Below are 17,185 nucleotides of genomic sequence, written 5' to 3'. Positions count from 1 at the left end.
TCCCACGCCTGGCCAGACCCGGGTCTCCAGTGGCCTTCGAGCCCGGCTGACCCAGAGCCCTCGGTAGGCTTCAAGCCCGGCCGGTCCAGAGCTCGCCCTCAAGCCTGGCTGCAGTAGGATGACTGCCTGATCCAGCGGGTCTCATCTGCCACAGCCTGAGGTCTCCCAGCGAACACCCACGCAGGGGTGGCACTAACAGGGGGACTGATCATCCTGCCCATTTCTTGAGGCCCTCGTCCCTCTTCACTACCACATGGAGATGGTAAACTCTCCCAACAGCTTGGACAAGCTCTGTCTTCCTGGCAGCTTTTGTCCTATTCTTCCCAGCATCTTCATCGTCTGTGTAATGTTTGTAGTGACAGGCTCTTAGACCCCCTTCTTCCTTCTCTCTTCCTGCGTCAAATCCACCCCCCACCACTGCATCATCGCTCATTGTGTATGACAAAACCCTCATGAATGGACTGACTTCTCTGGCAATGATGTTTCCTGTGAAATGTGCACCCTGGAGTGAATTTGGGAGACTAAAAGACTTTGCCCTTTGCTTTTGTCAGGTTTCCTCCCACTGTGGATTGGGAGCTGGCACTCCACTGCTGGCAGATGCTTCCCCCATGAGCTGTGGCCTGCAAGAGCAGAGCGGGAGTGCTATAGGGGGGTTGTGAAGCTGGGCCTTTCCTGTGGGATCCCAGAGTAAGGATGGTTGTACCAAGTGCTGAACTCCTGATGATATTGTGGTTGGCCCAGTCATGCAATCTGCAAACAGTGAGATGATGGGGAGAGGAGGAAAGGCCAAATCTCTGCTCTCCTGCTGCTTTGGGGTGACCAAAAAGCATATGGAAGTGCTCATGGAGCTGCTGCAACATCAAAGGGGCTCTGTGCTGACACCTCCAAGGCTGATGGCTTTGTATCTCTCTGTCCCTCTGCTGTCTCAGTGGGTTGGAGGGAGGGCCTGGGACAGGGCAGGATGTGTGCTGGGTATCCCAGCACACAGCAGCTCTGATCTCCGCAGGATGCGGTACTTGCATTTTGTACATCAGTGCGATGTAGCCTCAGCCCTGGAGTGCAGGAACCTGGGGGGCTGCTTGGCTGCAGGCAGCGGCTTTCCTGCAGCAGTGCAGGGCAGATTCCAGCGCTGCCCCGTGGTGCCAGAGACAGAGGAGAGAGCAGCTATTGGACCCACTCCCCTCTCCAGTCTGTGCCCCCATACCACCTTCTCCAGGCTGGCATCCTCCCCCCAAGCAGTCCTGCTCCTTTTGGGGTCGTAGGAATCCCCAGATTCTTGTCTGCCCATTTCCCTGGAGAGATGCAGCCAGGTACAGCCAGCCTGCCTGCCCAGCCTCCCGCTGCCGCTGCCTGGAGCCTGCCTGTGCCCAGAAGGCCTGAATCTCTGGCTGTCTTTCTATTTGAAGTGACTTCCCAGCTCATTCACGGTTCGGGATTTCTGTGAGCCAGCCAGGCAGCCTCAGCGCCTGGGGCAGGGGGGACCTGGCTCAGCTTTCCAAGGCAGAACTGGGAAAGCTGCTGAATCCACTCAGCCCCCCCAGGCCCGGCCTCGGGGACCAGCCGAGGTCTGAGCTGGTTGTAACCATTGCCAACACCTCCCGCTGGCTGCATTTCAGTCCGGCAACTTGTCAGCATCTGTCTCCTCCTGTGACTGTCCCCTTGGGCTACTGAGGCCCCAGGCTGCCCCTCTGCTACCACCTGCCCTCTCCCTGGGGGCAACCAGCATGCTGCACGGCTCTGGCTGTGGGGTCCATGCTGGAGTGACAGCCTTTCCGTGCCGCCTGGTAATTATCTGTTTGGATTTGTGCTGTATGGCTGTTGGACACCCTGGTGCATGTTCTGTTTGCTTCCCTAATTGCTGCCAAACACCAAGCTGCTGGTTTTAAGTTTCTTCCTTCTTTCCCCTCCTCTTCTCATGCTTTCAAGTGAATTTAACACATGTCCAAGCATCAGAGGCCCAGCTCCTCTGTCGGGCAGCATGAACAGAGGCAGCAGAAGCTGCATCCGAGCGGGGAACGGCGCCAGACTGTCTGTACAGGGCTGGGCTCGTCCCCTGAGGCTGGGCTCTCATGCTGCCGCTGCCACCGGGCCTGGCTGGCTGCAGGTATCTCCGCACCGCTGCCACTTGCACCATGGGAGAGGCTTCAGCAGCTCCCACCAGCCCCATCCTGCCGCCCTGCTGTGCCAGGCAGGGTGTCCCCAGGAGACGCCGTGCACCCCATGGGGTTTGCCAGCTGTGCCGCAGGCAGCTGCCTGCATTCCTGGGCTCTTCCATAGTGCCTTTTGGGTGGCTGCTCCCCTCCCCGGCTGCTCCAGGAGGGCTGGATGAGGCCCAGGAATGCTGTGAGGGTGAAAGTGATGGGCTGGGGGCAGCAGGGGATCTAGGCTGCACCCCACTTAGCAGCCATCCCCCCCAGGCTGCATGGAGCATCCTCAGAGCCTGCAGACCTGGGCCATGAGCATCACCGGCCAGGATGCTGCTCCCTCGGTGCCCCTCTGTCAGGGCCTGGCCATCTCCATCCCAAATCAAGCAGCTAAAATATTTGCCTCACTTTTATCTTGGGTCTGGGGGGAGCTGGTGATGGAGAGAGTCCTCAGGTCCCATCAACCACTGCCGGATGGACATGCCAGCCATCCCTCGGGGCTCAGGGACCATGTCCCTGTGCCCTGGTCCCTGGGCTGGAAGCCACTCCCCTGGGCCCCAGCTCCTCACCGTGTCCCCAGGGTCTGCCAGGAGCCCAGCACCCTCCAGCCTCAGACCCGGCTCTTTGGCAGGGTTTGGCACGGCATCAGCAAACAGGGTGTGGGCAGGACAGGCAGCGCACTGGCAGGGCCCTGTGCCAGGCACCGGCTGGGGCAGAAGGGGGGGGCTGAGCCCCCATCAATTATTCACCTCCGTATTTATAGAGGGAAACGTGTTGAATAATGGATGGCGGGGTGCAGCGGGGCCGTTGGAAAGCCAGCCTCGCTGCTGCTGAAATATTTATTGGCCTGGTTTGCTGGGGTGCTGCCCGGCTGCTGTGAGGCTCAGCAAGGCTCGGTGAGGCTCCCGGCCGGCACAGGCTCGCTGCCGAGCACCTCACTGGCACAGCAAGTGCGGGCAGCTCTGCTCCGCCGCTGCTGCCTCTTGTCCCCTCTACAGAAATGATCAGGGGGCTGGAACCCCTCTCCTATGAGGACAGGCTAGGAGAGTTGGGGTTATTCAGCCTGGAGAAGAGAAGGCTCCAGGGAGACCTTACTGCAGCCTATCAACACTTCAAGGGGGCTTATTAGAGAGATGGGAACAAACTTTTTAGCAGGGCCTGTAGTGACAGGACAAGGGGTAATGGTTTTAAACTGAAAGAGGGCACATTCAGACTAGATATAAGGAAGAAATTTTTTACGCTGAGGGCGGTGAAACACTGGCACAGGTTGCCCAGAGAGGTGGTCGATGCCCCATCCCTGGGAACATTCAAGGTCAGGTTGGACAGGGCTCTGAGCAACCTGATCTAGTTGAATATGTCCCTGCTCATTGCAGGGAGTTGGACTAGATGGCCTTAAAGGTCCCTTCCCACCCAAACCAGCCTATGATTCTATGATCCTGCTCCATCTCCCATTGGTGGCTGGATCCTGGGCTGAGAGAAGGATGTGAATGTCTGCGGACAAATCCCCATCCATTCCCCATCACGGGAGATGCCAGGGCCACACAGCCCCTCGGAGGACCCCACTCTGTGCCCCGGGCATGACCCCTCTTCTGCTGTGCCCAGCAGCCCTGCACTGCCCGCTCCCCCATGCCATCCTGCTCCCTGCACGGGGACCCCCAGGATCTCCCTCCCTGCTGGTGCCACAATATCCTCCAACCCTGCCCTCCTTCCCTGCCCACTCTCCCTGCCTGCTCTCCCTGTTGGACCGGCAGCCCCTCAGCCAAAATCCCTATGTTGCAGAGAGACCTGTGGAAGATGTCGAACCCGAGAAACGGCGACACCAAGCCCCCATGTTTGCCCCGCAATGGACTGGTGAAGATCCCCACACAACCCAACGGCCTTGGCTCCGCCAGCATCACCAAAGGCACCCCCGCCGTCAAAAACCGCCTGTGCCAGCCTTCCTCCGTGCCTGCCATCCTCAGCCCAGCCTTAGCCCATCGCAGCGACCTGCCCATCCCCAGCCTGGCCTCCCCTCTCTCCTTGGCCGCTCTGGCCGGCGTCTCCTCCCCTCCTGGCGCTTCCTTGGTGGGACTGAACACGAGCGAAGGCTCGGAGCAGCCCTCACCAGAGCGGCTGCCCGGCTCGCCCTCAGAAAGGCAGCTGGCAGTGGACGAGAAGATCCTCAACCGCTTGTTCTGGTACTTTTCGGCATGCGAGAAGTGCGTGCTGGCGCAGGTGTGCAAGGCGTGGCGGCGGGTGCTCTACCAACCCAAGTTCTGGGTAGGCTTGACGCCCGTCCTGCACACCAAAGAGCTCTACAACATCCTGCCCGGTGGCGAGAAGGAGTTTGTCAGCCTGCAGGGCTTTGCCGTCCGTGGCTTCGATGGCTTCTGCCTCGTGGGCGTCTCCGACCTGGACATTTGTGAGTTCATTGACAACTACCCCCCTCTCCAAGAAGGGGGTCAAGTCCATGAGCCTTAAGAGGTCGACCATCACGGACGCAGGGTTGGAGGTAGGTGACCCCAGCGAGGCGACTGGGGTAGCTGATGATGTGGCAATGGCAGGTCCTTCCCAGTGGCCATGGGGACACACGCGTGGGCAGAGTTTTCACCGGCCATAGGCAAGGAGCAGGCAAGCGGCATGGCCATCCCATGAGTGCAGGCAGCATCAGGAGCCCCTGCCTGTGGTCTGGACAGTGGGAGAGGCTGCAGCCTGAGCCGCCCTCCCAGGCAGGGGGTGAGGATGCTCTTGGTGGGGTTTCATCCCTGCTGCCTGCAGATGCTGCCTGCAGATGCTGCCGGGAAGGCAAAGCCAGGGGAGGTGGTCATGCTGCTGGGTGGTAGATGCAGTGGTGTGTGATGAGCAGGGCTCAGGGGACAGGGACATCCCTGGTTGGCTGGCTGCTCCCCAGCAAGGGGGGTTGCCTGGGCAGGGGGCTGCGGGTCAGATGGAGATGGAGCAACTCATGGTCCTGCACGGTGCCAGGCAAGGTCCCCACCGAGGTCCCCTGCCCCACACCATGGCCAAACACAGCACCAGCTGCTCCGTGGCCACATCCTACCCGAGCAGTGCCCAGGCTGGGAGTGGGCATTAATCCTGCCCCCTGCCAAGAGCACCAGATACAGAGTCGGGGCTGCGACCAGGGGTCCCTGCCTGTCCCTTCCTGTCCCTGTGGATGCTGGCATGTCCTAGAGCAGGGCGCTGCTCCAACACCGGGATGGGGGGCAGGGAGAAGGCTGGACCCACGCAGGGCTGGGGGCAGCAGGAAGAGTCCCAGGGGGCTCAGAGGGGACTGAGGCCGGGGCACGGGGCTGCGCAGGGTGGGTGGTGGTGCCCACCATGCCCTAACCCCCTGCCCCTCGGCAGGTGATGCTGGAGCAGATGCAGGGCGTGGTGCGGCTGGAGCTGTCGGGCTGCAACGACTTCACGGAGGCCGGGCTGTGGTCCAGCCTCAACGCCCGCATCACGGCGCTGAGCGTCAGCGACTGCATCAACGTGGCCGACGACGCCATCGCTGCCATCTCGCAGCTCCTGCCCAACCTCACCGAGCTCAACCTGCAAGCCTACCACGTGACGGACACGGCACTTGCCTACTTCACCGCCAAGCAAGGCTACACCACCCACACCCTCCGCCTCAACTCCTGCTGGGAGATCACCAACCACGGCGTGGTCAACATGGTCCACAGCCTGCCCAACCTGAGCGTCCTCAGCCTCTCGGGCTGCTCCAAGGTGACGGATGACGGTGTGGAGCTGGTGGCTGAGAACCTGCGGAAGCTGCGCAGCCTTGACCTCTCCTGGTGCCCTCGCATCACCGACATGGCCCTGGAGTACATCGCCTGTGACCTGCACAAGCTGGAGGAGCTGGTGCTCGACAGGTACGGGGGCTGTGCCGAGCCATGCTGTGCCATGCCAAACCGCGCCAAGCCATGCTGCATCATGCCATGCCATGCCACGCCATGCCATGTTGAGCCATGCCATGCCAAGCCATGCCGCACCATGCCATGCCATGCTGAGCCATGCTGGAAGCAGTGGGTGCCACATGGGGGCCACAGTCTGGGGACACCCGTGGGTGCCCCACTCCCAGCCAGCCCTGACACCCTGTGTCCCCGGCAGGTGCGTGCGGATCACCGACACTGGCCTCAGCTACCTGTCCACCATGTCATCTCTGCGGAGCCTCTACCTGCGCTGGTGCTGCCAGGTAGGTGGGGGAACACAGCCGTGCCCATCCTGGCTGGCACGGCAGGGAGGGCAGAGTGGCTGGCACCTCCCTGGGGATGGGCCTCAAGCTCAGGGTGGGCACCCCAGGCTGGCTGGAGCCCCCACGACTTGGTGCTGGGAAGCAGGGAAGGGATGGGGTCCTCTTGTGAGCTCAGCAGGACTCAGCCACTGCACCCTGCCCCAACACCCTGCCCTAGCACCCAGCTCCCTACCCCTGCACACAGCTCCCTGCCCTGGCACCCTGCCCCAGCAATGCTGAGCCCCTGGTGCCATGGTGGCCGCCCCCCATGGAACCCCCCCTTGTCCCCCACCCCGCTCCCACTCCATTTTCTTTTCCAGGTGCAGGATTTTGGCCTGAAGCATCTCCTGAGCATGGGCAGCCTGCGCCTCCTCTCGCTGGCCGGTGAGACCCCCACCTTGCTCCACCGGGATGGGGTGGCTGGGTCCCCACAGGGTGTGGGGACAGGGACAGTCCTGGGGACAGCCTGGGGGACAACCAGCATCCCCCCTCCCCAGCATGGCACGGCTCCTGCATCCCCTCAAACCGCCAGGGAATCCGCACCCACCTCAGCTCTCCGGGGATGGGGTCCATGGCCGTGCTCTTGTGGTGCTGGGGTTTTTGGGGTGCTGGTTTTTTGGATGCTGATTTTTTGGGGTGCTAGTATGTTTGGGGTGGTGGTTTTGGGGGTGCTGTTGTTTTGGGGTGCTTTTTGGAGGAGCGCTGGGGTTTTGGGGTGCTGGTGTTTTTGCGGTGCTGGTTTTGGGGGCACTGGGGGTTTTTTGGGGTGCTGGTATTTTGGGGTGATGGTGTGCCCTGTCCTCTTGTAGGCTGCCCCTTGCTGACCACCACGGGGCTATCGGGGCTGGTGCAGCTGCAGGAGCTGGAGGAGCTGGAGCTCACCAACTGCCCCGGGGCCACCCCAGAGCTCTTCAAGTACTTCTCCCAGCACCTCCCGTGCTGCATGGTGATCGAGTAGCACCGGATCCGGCCGCCCCGCTCCAGCGCCCACCCCGCCACCGCCTGGTCTGACATCGCCCACCCTATTTCTTTCTGTCTGCTGGGGGATGCAAAAGACACCAGTTGATTACAACCAACCCTGGACACCCCCCGCATCAACACCCCCGAGGGACACAGGACTCCGGGGGTAGATGGGGGACGGCATCATCCCTCGCCAGAGCACCCCTCGGTACCCTGTAAATTCCCCCCACGCCACTGCCATTGCCCGTCCTCCTCCCGGTGTCCTGCCAATCCCTTCCAGATGGACGAACGGACATCATGGAAACCCAAAGTGGGAAGGCGACGGTGGTGTGACCCCCCCCGGCCACATCCTGCCCCCACCCTGGTGCCAAGACGGCATGTGGCCCCACTGCCAAGGGTGCTCCTGGGGACCAAAGGATGGTCCTGGGGATGGGCGAGAGGAGGATGCTTATTTTTGGCACTCGTGGGTGGCAGCAGAGGCTGGATGGGTCCTCTCGCACCCCCGGAGCAGGTCACCAAGCCACCCCCCCCCCGTGCTGCGTGTACCCCCAAGCCCCTGGCCCTGCCCTTGGGGTGCCCAGCGCTTTCTCCTAGTGAATAGGATGTTTTTTCTCCGCCCACCCGCCCACCACCCTCGCATGCTCGCTTGCTTCAGTCTCGTGGTACGGCAGGCTCCGGGGTACCCAGGGGGGACGGTGACAAGTGACAGCCCCCACTTGGCCCCTCCATAAGCCTTCGCCCCGGCTGGATCGTGCCCCAGGTGCCGGACTCTCCCAGCAAGCATCCCCCCTTGCCCTGGGGACCCTGCTGCACCCCAGTTTACGTGGGCTCGGTGGGGCGCTGCTGCGTCCCTGCGGGAGGCTGACGTCGAGGAGCGACCCGTCCGGCTGGGATGAGGTGTCCTGGGGGACCGGGGCCAGGTCTGAGCTGTTGCGGGGACACCGGCGGCAGAGAGCGAAGGCGGGAGGTGGTACCTAGGACACGCTGCTACTGCCACCACTTTTCCAGCTGGAAAGCCATCACTCCGATGCCAGCAGCAAGCGGGGGGCCGGGGGGACCCCTGGCCTGAGCCGAGCCGGGCATGGGGCTGGGGTGCCCGCGGGGACCCGGCGTAGGATGGGGCTTGGTGGCCATCCCCGGGGCATCGCCCACTGCCACCCTGGCTGCCTGCACGGCCCCCAGAGGAGCGTGGGCACAGATACGGACACAGACATGGACACGCTTTCGGTTTGTTTTGCCTTTGTACCGGGCGGGAAGGAACTGCTGCACCACCTGCTGCCTCTGCTCCCTCCTTTGTCTAAAACACCCCTTTCTGGCCTCAAAATGGCGCAAGGACCCTCGTGGCCCTGGAAGGGGGTTTGAGGTGCACCAGGAGCCACTGGGGCCATGGGACAGGGTGGCACTGCCAGGGCACGGAGCACCCTGGCATGGCAGCAGCCAGGGTGGGGGGCTGCCTGGACCCCCAAACCCACCGGTGCCCATGGGACATGAGGGCCAGGACAGGGGTGCCAGGGGCTGGGGACAAGCGGGGCAGCAGCACATGGAGGGTCCCCCCCACCCCTGCAGGTGACAGCAGCAGTTGGGGGGGTCCCATCAGCCCTGTGCACCCCCCCGGTCCCATGTCACACGGGCAGCCCCAGCACAGCCACAGGCCCAGGGCTGGGGTGTCCCCATACTCCCCTCTGCACCCCCCCCATGGCAGTGCACCCCCATAGTCCCCAGGGCAACCCCATACCCCCCAGTACACCCCCACTTACCCGTACACCCCCACCCCCCTGTATACCCATCCCCCAGTGTAGCCCTGTATCTCCCTGTATAGCCACCCCCCCTTGTACCCCTAAACCCCAGGGTAGCCCCACGCTCCAGGGCACCTCCAAACCCCCCAAGCAGCCCCACCCCCCCAGTGCACCCCCATATCCCCCCAGTGCACCCCTATAACCCCCAGCGCACCCCCACACCCCAGCGCACCCCCATATCCCCCCAGTGCACCCCTATATCTCCCCAGTGCACCCCTACACCCCCGATGTGCCCCATATTCCCCCGACACCCCCATTTCCCCCCTGCACCCTCACCCCCAATGCACCCCGCATCCCCCTGACACCCCTATTTTCCCCATCGCACCCCCCCACGCTGCACCCCACGTCCCCCTGGCATTGTCACCCTAATTCACCCCATATCCCCCCCCCGACACCCCCATTTTCCCCCCCCGACCCCCACGCCCCCGCCTTCCCCGCCTTCCCGCTCCGTCCGGGGGCGGGGTCTGGCTCGGGGGCGGGGCTTAATCCCGGGGCGGGGCCTGCCCGGGACGGGGGGCGGGCCGTATTCTGAGGTAGGGAGGGGCGTGGGCGGGGCGGACGGGCATTGACGGCGGAAGGGGGCGGGGCGGAGGAGGGGCGGGTCTTGACGGTCGTTTCCGTGGTGGCCGCGGGGCCTGCTCGGCCCGAGCTGCCGGCGGAGCTGCACCGGCACCGGGTACGGCACCGGCACCGCGGTCTGCGGAGAGGGAGGGCCTGGCCGGTCAGCGGGCGCTGAGGAGGCCTTGGGGTCTGAGGGGGCCATGAAGGGGCCCTGAGGGGCGGGAGGGGGCTCCCAGGGCCCTGAGAAGTGGGAGCGGGCACTGAGGAGGCTCTGAGGGGCTGTGGGTCGGGAGCAGGCCCTGAGGAGGGGGGGATGTGGGGTATGAGGAGGCTGGGGGGCCTGGCGAGGGAAGGGCCTAGGGGCTGGCGGGGGGCAGTGCTGGGGTAGGAGCACGGCCTGGCTCTGAGGACGATGGCCTGCGGGTTGCAGCAGAGACCCTATGATCCCCAAGCAGCCTTGCCGGCCCCAGGGCAGCCCCAGAGTAGCTGCCAGCCCCTGGCACCCTGGCCTGCTCCTGTGCCTGGGGGGGGGGGAACTGCAGGCCCCCCTCTGCTAGACAAGCAGGGTGAATCCCAGCTTGTGGTGCTTGCAGGGGTTTGGGGTGCAGGGAGCGCCCCGTGGAGATGACTGTGGCCTCGTTTCGCCCAACCTCTTGCTGGAGAAGCTGCTCGCCTCAGTCCACGTTGCTGTAGTTGACCTCCTGTCGCGCCAGCAACAGCCACTGTCGTCAGCGGAGCGTCTCAGGGGGTTGAACTGAGGAGGGAACAAGGAACCCAGAAAAGGTTTTTCAAGAACTCCCTGAGAAGGATTTACAGAAGGCAGCAGGAGGAGAAGCCCAGCGTGGGGCTGTATCTCTCTCCCCGCAAGTAGCAACCGGGCTGTAGACTCTCACCTCTGCAGCCTGTTGATGTGGCCACAAAAAGCTGCGGTTGAAGCCACCTGGGCCTGCCAGGAGCTGCGGGAGCTGAGCCTGTTCCTTCCCAGCTCTGGCTGAAGTGGAGCAGGGCGGCCGCGTGAGCGTGAATGCAGCCTGTGGGGACGCAAGCCTCCGAGCCTGCTCCTGGAGAGGGGAGTGCGCCCCGAGGACGGCCATGGAGAAAATGGCCAGGGTCACCACCGCCCTGGGGGGCAACGCCCTCACGGGACGGACCATGTTCTGCCACCTGGACGCCCCTGCCAATGCCATCAGTGTGTGCCGCGATGCTGCCCAGGTGGTGGTGGCCGGCCGCAACATCTTCAAGATCTACTCCATTGAGGAGGACCAGTTTGTGGAGAAGCTGAACCTCCGCGTTGGCCGCAAACCCTCCTTGAACTTCAGCTGCGCGGATGTAGTATGGCACCAGATGGACGAAAACCTGCTGGCCACCGCTGCCACCAATGGTGTTGTCGTCACCTGGAACCTGGGCAAGCCGTCCCGCAACAAGCAGGACCAGCTCTTCACCGAGCACAAGCGCACCGTCAACAAGGTCTGCTTCCACCCCACCGAGGTCTACATGCTCCTCAGCGGCTCCCAGGATGGCTACATGAAATGCTTCGACCTGCGCAAGAAGGACTCTGTCAGCACCTTCTCTGGTACGAATGCGGGCTGTTGCTTGCCCCCTTATGGTGGTGAGAGGTAGAAGTTGGGGGCTTTGCCCTTTCCCCATGCTCGGGAGGAGGGTTTGCTCAGGGCATGATGTCTGGAGCAGGCAGGGAGAGAGCTGAGAGGCATTTTGGTGCTTTTTTTTGCCACTTGGCAGTGGGCTGGGCCTGCATGGGAGGTGGAAGGTGGCTGCATCGCTCCCTGCTTCCCTGTCTCTCTGGGCTGGGAACCCCAATGGCTCTTCTGGTGGGGTTTTTAGCTTTGCTGGAGCTCTGTCGCACTGGATCTCAACTTCTGTCCCCACTCAGGCCAGTCAGAGAGCGTGCGTGATGTCCAGTTCAGCATCCGGGACTACTTCACCTTTGCTGCTACTTTTGAGAATGGGAACGTGCAGCTGTGGGACATCCGCCGGCCAGACCGCTACGAGAGGATGTTCACGGCCCACAATGGGCCTGTCTTCTGCTGCGACTGGCACCCAGAGGACAGGTGTGTGTGAGGCCAGACCCTGTCAGCCGCCCGGCCTCGGCAGAGATGAGGGAGGCCCTAAAAACAGAGTTGGGACGTTTCAGAATAGGGGGGAAAGCAGGGTCTGTGATACCGTGGCCCCTTGTGTCAGGGGCTGAGCCATTGCTGGAAGATGGAAGCAATTATTGCTTTGAGGATTTGGGGGTGTGTTAGGGTGTTTTTGTTTTGTTTTTTGACAAATTGGGGGTTTCTCAGGCACTGGATTGCTAATGGTCAAGTATAGCAAGCTGCTGTCTTGGCCCCCCGTGTCAGGGCAGCCTCTTGCTCCAGTGCTCAGCTCAGGGAGGGTGCTGCACGGCTGCTCTGGGACATGGCTTGCTTGTGTTTGATCACATTTCCCTCTTGCCTTGCCCCGGGGGTGGTTGGGGTGCATCTGGGAACAGCTGTTGTGGTGTGCGCGTCCCTCCTCGCTCCCTGCCAGGCAGCACTGCAACTCCTCACAAGCTTAGAGAGGCACTGAAATATGTTCAAACTGGCCGTTTTCCTCTCTGCTGTCCTGGGCAAGTGGAAACCAGAGTTGGGGGAAACTGGTCTGGCTGGGAGCCCTTCAGATGAGTGTGGCTCAGGGCCTTAAATGGGAGCAGGAAGGAGGGGTGTTGCCTGACCTGGTTATAGGAGAGCGGAGGCGTTAGAGTAGCATGTGGGAGAATGCGGTTGCAGCCTGGCTGCCTCCCCTTGATGTGGATGTGGTCACAAGTGTGTTGTGAGCATTTCTGTGCAGGGGCGGGAAAGGAGAGGTGAATGGGCACAGATCCTGGCCCAAGCTGGCATCTCACCATCTTTCTCTATCCTTCTTCCAGGGGCTGGCTGGCAACAGGCGGCCGGGATAAGATGGTGAAGGTGTGGGACATGAACACCACGCGGGCGAAGGAGATCTACTGCGTGCAGACCATCGCCTCCGTGGCCCGGGTGAAGTGGCGCCCAGAGTGCAAGCACCACATCGCCACATGCTCCATGATGGTGGACCACAACATCTACGTCTGGGATGTGCGGCGTCCCTTCATCCCTTCTGCCATGTTTGAGGAGCACAAGGACGTCACCACGGGCATCGTGTGGCGTCATCTCCATGACCCCTATTTCCTCCTGTCGGGCTCTAAGGACAGCACCCTCTACCAGCACATCTTCAAGGACGCCAGCCAGCCCATCGACCGGGCTAACCCTGAGGGACTGTGCTACAGCCTCTATGGAGACCTAGCCTTCGCCGCCAAAGAGAGCCTCATCTCCTCCGACTCCAACCGCAAGCCCTACATCGGGGACCGGCGTCACCCCATCTTCTTCAAGCGCAAGCTGGACCCCACGGAGCAATTTGAGTACATCTCCTCCTCCAGTGCCCTCAGCGTCTTCGAGACGGATGTGGAGAGTGGCAGCATGGACTGGTTCGTGCATACTGCCAAGCAGTATGCGCTGGCTGGTAGGCCTCTGGCCGAGCTCTGTGACCACAATGCCAAGGTGGCCAAGGGCTTGGACCGCAACCAGGTGAGACCTAGGCTGGTGCTGTCAGGATGAGGCTCGCCACCTTTGCTGGATGGCAGCTTTCCATCTGGTTGTGGCCTCTGGCTGTCCCCAGAAGGTGTACCTCTGCCTGGCACCAAACCCATACTGCTGTTGCCTACAACAAGCACAGATCACTACCCAGAAACTTGACTCCCCTGAGAGCCTGCCCAGCTCTCTAGATCAGCTGACGATGGGAATTTGCAGTCAAGCACGTGGCTGCACGGGGCCTGGTTTTTAGCCTGGCAAGGTCTGACTGCAGCTGTCTCTCATGCAGGTGGCTCAAACGTGGACGATGCTGCGAATTATCTATTCCAGCCTTGGCACCGTGTCATCCACCAACCTCAACCACAGCATGGGGAAAGGCAGCACCGCCCTTCCGCTCATGAACAGGTAAGGGGTGCTGGAGCTGCAGCAAATGACGTGATGGCTGGGGCAGCTCTGTGAGCGGGAGAGCAGAGACAGCTCCTCAGCTGGGCTGGAGTTGCGGGGTGGGAGCAGGGACAGCTCTCCCCCAGCCTCAGGCCACGCTGGTTTGCAGGTTGGCATTGTTTGAACACTGCCATTTTCTGTGTGGGTATGAGAAGTGAGTGGCCAGCCTGGCCTCGAGCCATGCAGCCTCGTACGCTGCTCCCTTCCCTCTTTGAAACGAAGATTGAAGCTGTGGTGGGGCATGGGGCTGGTACCATCTTTGCAGTTACTTAATTAGTGACTGTGACTGAGGGTGGGGGTTGGAGAACCTCTGTCTCGCCGCTGGAGCTAGAGCTACTGGTGTGGAGAGGTTCTCTTCTGCCTTTCAAAGGGAGAGAATAGCCCAGCTCTGCAAGTAACTCACTGGCTGGCACGGAAAGCCCCATCGTGGGCTGATGAAGCAGGAAAACTTGTTTTTCTTCTTCTCAATGACATATAAAAGTGAGGGGTGAGGACTCCAAATTAGCTGTCAGACCTCGCAGGGCTGGGTTCCCAGGGTGAGTGGCAAATCCTCGAATAACATCAAAGAAAACGCTCTCCTTGACCAAGCTCTGCATCCAGACGGGTCACTGACTTAAACCGCAGGCAGCAAGCTGAAGAGCTTGGCTCTGCTTCAACCCCATTCCCTTCGCTTTCCGTCTAGTGAAGCCTGAGAGCGGTGATGCATAACAAACAGCCAAGCACCTTGTAGCAAGGCAGCTCCTGTTTACCTACCTCTGAGGTGAAGGTAAATATTAAGAGACGGAGTCAAGAGCCTGTGCTCAGCTCAGAAATCCTTTAGGAAGACCTCTGCAGGCACCTTTGCAGTGCAGGTGCAGAGATGCCAGGCTTGGAGAAAGGGCTGTGTTAACAATTGCAATGTATCTTTAAGTTACCAAGTGGGGACAGCTGACTTCTGTGCTCTCAGGGAAATCATCATATCTTGTGTTTCACCATTCAAATCTCAACTGGAGACCTATTTCCAGGCTGTTTGCTGCCTAGAACGGAAGCTGTAAACTTCTGTGACTATTAAATTTGGCTTCTTTCCCAGCTTTAACCTGAAGGACATCCCCTCTGGGCTGGGCAGCGAGTCGAGACTGGACCGCAGCAAAGGAGAAAGCCGCACGGAAAACATCCTCATGGATTCCTCCTCCACCCTGATCAACAATGAGGGTAACATTTCTGGGGTGGTCCTGCAGCTTTTCCCTCCTCAGCTGTAGATGGCCCTGATATGGAACAGACTGGTAAATTTATGCTGTAAATTGGGGTGATTGGACCTGCTGCAGCCCCCAGGTGAAGCATGCCGAGCCCCAGGGTGTTGCAGAAGGACAATCTACCCCCGTGAGTGACCCCCACAGTGGTGGCTGTGGGTGCCAGGAGCATGACTGCAGTGGGGAGCTGAGTCATCTGGCTCGGACACAGCCAGGCAGGACACGGGGGATGTGGATCCAACCATGTGCCTGAGGGGGTTGAGCTGATTTCTCTCTCCCTGGGCTCGCAGACAACGAGGAGACGGAGGGCAGTGATGTCCCTGCAGACTATCTGCTGGGAGATGTGGAAGCAGATGAGGATGACCTGTACATGATGGACCATGAGAACCCACATGGTGAGTGCTCGCTCAGCTGGTGTTGCCTGTGCCAGACACACGGCTCGATTTTTCTCCTGGCCTTCCCTGCTCGTTCCTGATCAGATCTCTCTCCTCACAGCTGAAGAGCAGGAATACAGCCTTCCCCAAGAAGCCTTCCCCCTGCGCCACGAAATTGTGGACAACCCGTCAGCCTTGGACCACCTGCAAGACAAGGCTGACTCTCCTCACGTCAGCGGCAACGAGGCTGAGACGGTGTCACTGACACCCGTGGAGTCCTTCTCCCTCATCTCCATCTCCCACTCGCTCTATGAGAACCGCCTGCCCTCTGACTTCTTCAATCCCATTGTGCGGGACACGCTCCTCTTCTATGCTGAGCAGGGAGATGTGCAGACGGCCGTGTCCGTCCTCATCGTGCTGGGAGACCGCATCCGCAAGGAGATTGATGAGCAGACCCAGGTAGACCCCGGGAAGCCCCTTCCTGGCTGCGTAGGAACTGAATCCTCCCTTCAGGGCTGGTGCAGCAACCCCATGAGATGGAGTAGGACAACTTGGTGGGATCCAGAGGTGGTGTATCCCAATGCCATGGGATCCCGCCTGGGGTCTGGGCACCTCCCTTCTCCTCCAGCCAGGCCTGCTCTAACCCAGGGTGGGCAGCTCCAGGACCCCCGGGACCCAGTTGGCCACCCTACCACCAGTCCTGGCAGGGACCCGAGGTGGTGTCCACAGGGCCAGGGTAGGGAAGCGGCCTTGGCCTGTTGATTTGGGGAAGGATGCCTCTTCCCCAGCTCTGCAGAGCAGTTCCCCTGCTGCAGGAATCTTGCCTTTGGGACGCAGGACTGGGATCCCGAGGGGGTTTTGGGGGGCATCGAGGCTCAGCTGTCTGCGGCTGTCCCCAGGAGCACTGGTACACGTCCTACATTGACCTGCTGCAGCGCTTCCAGCTCTGGAACATCTCCAACGAGGTGATCAAGCTGAGCACGTGCCGCGCCATCAACTGCCTCAATCAGGCTTCCACCACCCTGCACGTCAACTGCAGCAACTGCAAACGGCCCATGAGCAACAGGGGCTGGATCTGCGACAGGTGAGGGCAGCGCTGCAGGCAGGGAGCGGGGGGGACCGCTCTCTGGTCACCGAGGGGAGTCCCAGAGGGGCTGCAGGGGCAGGAGGATGGGGTTGGTACCCCCTCTTTCCCCCTCATTGCCCTCCCCGAGGGTTCTCTTTGCCCACGCTCGCCCTCTTCTCTCCGGCGCAGGTGTCGACAGTGTGCCAGTATGTGTGCCGTCTGTCACCACGTGGTGAAGGGGCTCTTCGTCTGGTGCCAGGGCTGCAGCCACGGCGGCCATCTCCAGCACATCATGAAGTGGCTGGAGACCAGCTCCCACTGCCCCGCAGGCTGCGGCCACCTCTGCGAGTACACCTGAGCCCCTCGCCGGCCGGGGGAGACGGCAGCCAGGTGGGGCAGGCAGCGGTGGGCAGGGCAGGCAGGGCCTCCTGCCTGCCTGCCTGCCCTCCCCGCGCCTCCCTCCCTGTATTTATTTTTGTGTAAATAGGGGCTGCGTGTGGCCCCCCCCAGCCCCCTGCCCGGCCCTTTTGTACTGGATTAAAACTAAACAGAGCAGCTGAACTGAGCCATGCCTCTTGTCTTTGCTTGACCTGCCTGCGGCGGCCGCCGGGGCAGCCTCGGGGGCGGGGGGAGCTCGGCCCCGGTCCCGCTCCCCGGCCGGGGGTCCCTGCGCCGCCGTGCCCCGGGAGGCTGTGGTCCCCACTTCCCCTGTTGCCCCTTTAAGGCGTGGCCCCTTTAAGCCATGGCCCCTGCCGGGAATCGTAGCGACGCGCCCAGCCAATGGCGGTGCGCGGCGTCACCGCTGGCC

At 61.7% G+C, this 17,185-nt stretch overlaps 2 protein-coding genes across 2 annotated transcripts; both read left to right on the top strand.

The window, feature by feature from the left end:
- The first annotated feature begins 1,971 nt into the window (after positions 1–1,971).
- On the top strand, positions 1,972–8,663 carry FBXL16 (F-box and leucine rich repeat protein 16). The gene is given in 7 exon segments (XM_052772873.1): positions 1,972–2,104; positions 3,924–4,565; positions 4,567–4,635; positions 5,490–5,998; positions 6,237–6,321; positions 6,681–6,744; positions 7,170–8,663. Coding segments are annotated over 7 exon segments (1,644 nt in total). The 5' UTR covers positions 1,972–1,978; the 3' UTR covers positions 7,319–8,663.
- Positions 8,664–9,694: 1,031 nt separating this feature from the next.
- WDR24 (WD repeat domain 24) lies at positions 9,695–16,938 on the top strand. The gene is made up of 10 exons (XM_052772859.1): positions 9,695–9,792; positions 10,271–11,250; positions 11,569–11,746; positions 12,586–13,261; positions 13,554–13,669; positions 14,778–14,899; positions 15,228–15,332; positions 15,433–15,770; positions 16,211–16,395; positions 16,567–16,938. The coding sequence occupies exons 2-10, from the start codon at positions 10,770–10,772 to the stop codon at positions 16,733–16,735; spliced, it is 2,370 nt and encodes a 789-aa protein (XP_052628819.1). The 5' UTR covers positions 9,695–9,792; positions 10,271–10,769; the 3' UTR covers positions 16,736–16,938.
- The last annotated feature ends 247 nt before the right edge of the window (positions 16,939–17,185 follow it).

The sequence above is a fragment of the Harpia harpyja genome, chromosome 21 (assembly GCF_026419915.1).
Source record: "Harpia harpyja isolate bHarHar1 chromosome 21, bHarHar1 primary haplotype, whole genome shotgun sequence".
NCBI classification, from domain to species: domain Eukaryota; kingdom Metazoa; phylum Chordata; class Aves; order Accipitriformes; family Accipitridae; genus Harpia; species Harpia harpyja.
The sequence above is the reverse complement of the archived record's forward strand: the minus strand, read 5'-3'. Positions and strand labels throughout refer to the sequence as shown.

Bases quoted from the DNA above. Each gene is read 5' to 3' on its own strand.
- WDR24 (XM_052772859.1), top strand. From the start codon at position 10,770: ATGGAGAAAATGGCCAGGGTCACCACCGCCCTGGGGGGCAACGCCCTC. The intron at 15,333-15,432 runs GTGAGTGCTCGC...CTCTCCTCACAG, and splicing joins GGACCATGAGAACCCACATG to CTGAAGAGCAGGAATACAGC. The intron at 15,771-16,210 runs GTAGACCCCGGG...GGCTGTCCCCAG, and splicing joins AGATTGATGAGCAGACCCAG to GAGCACTGGTACACGTCCTA.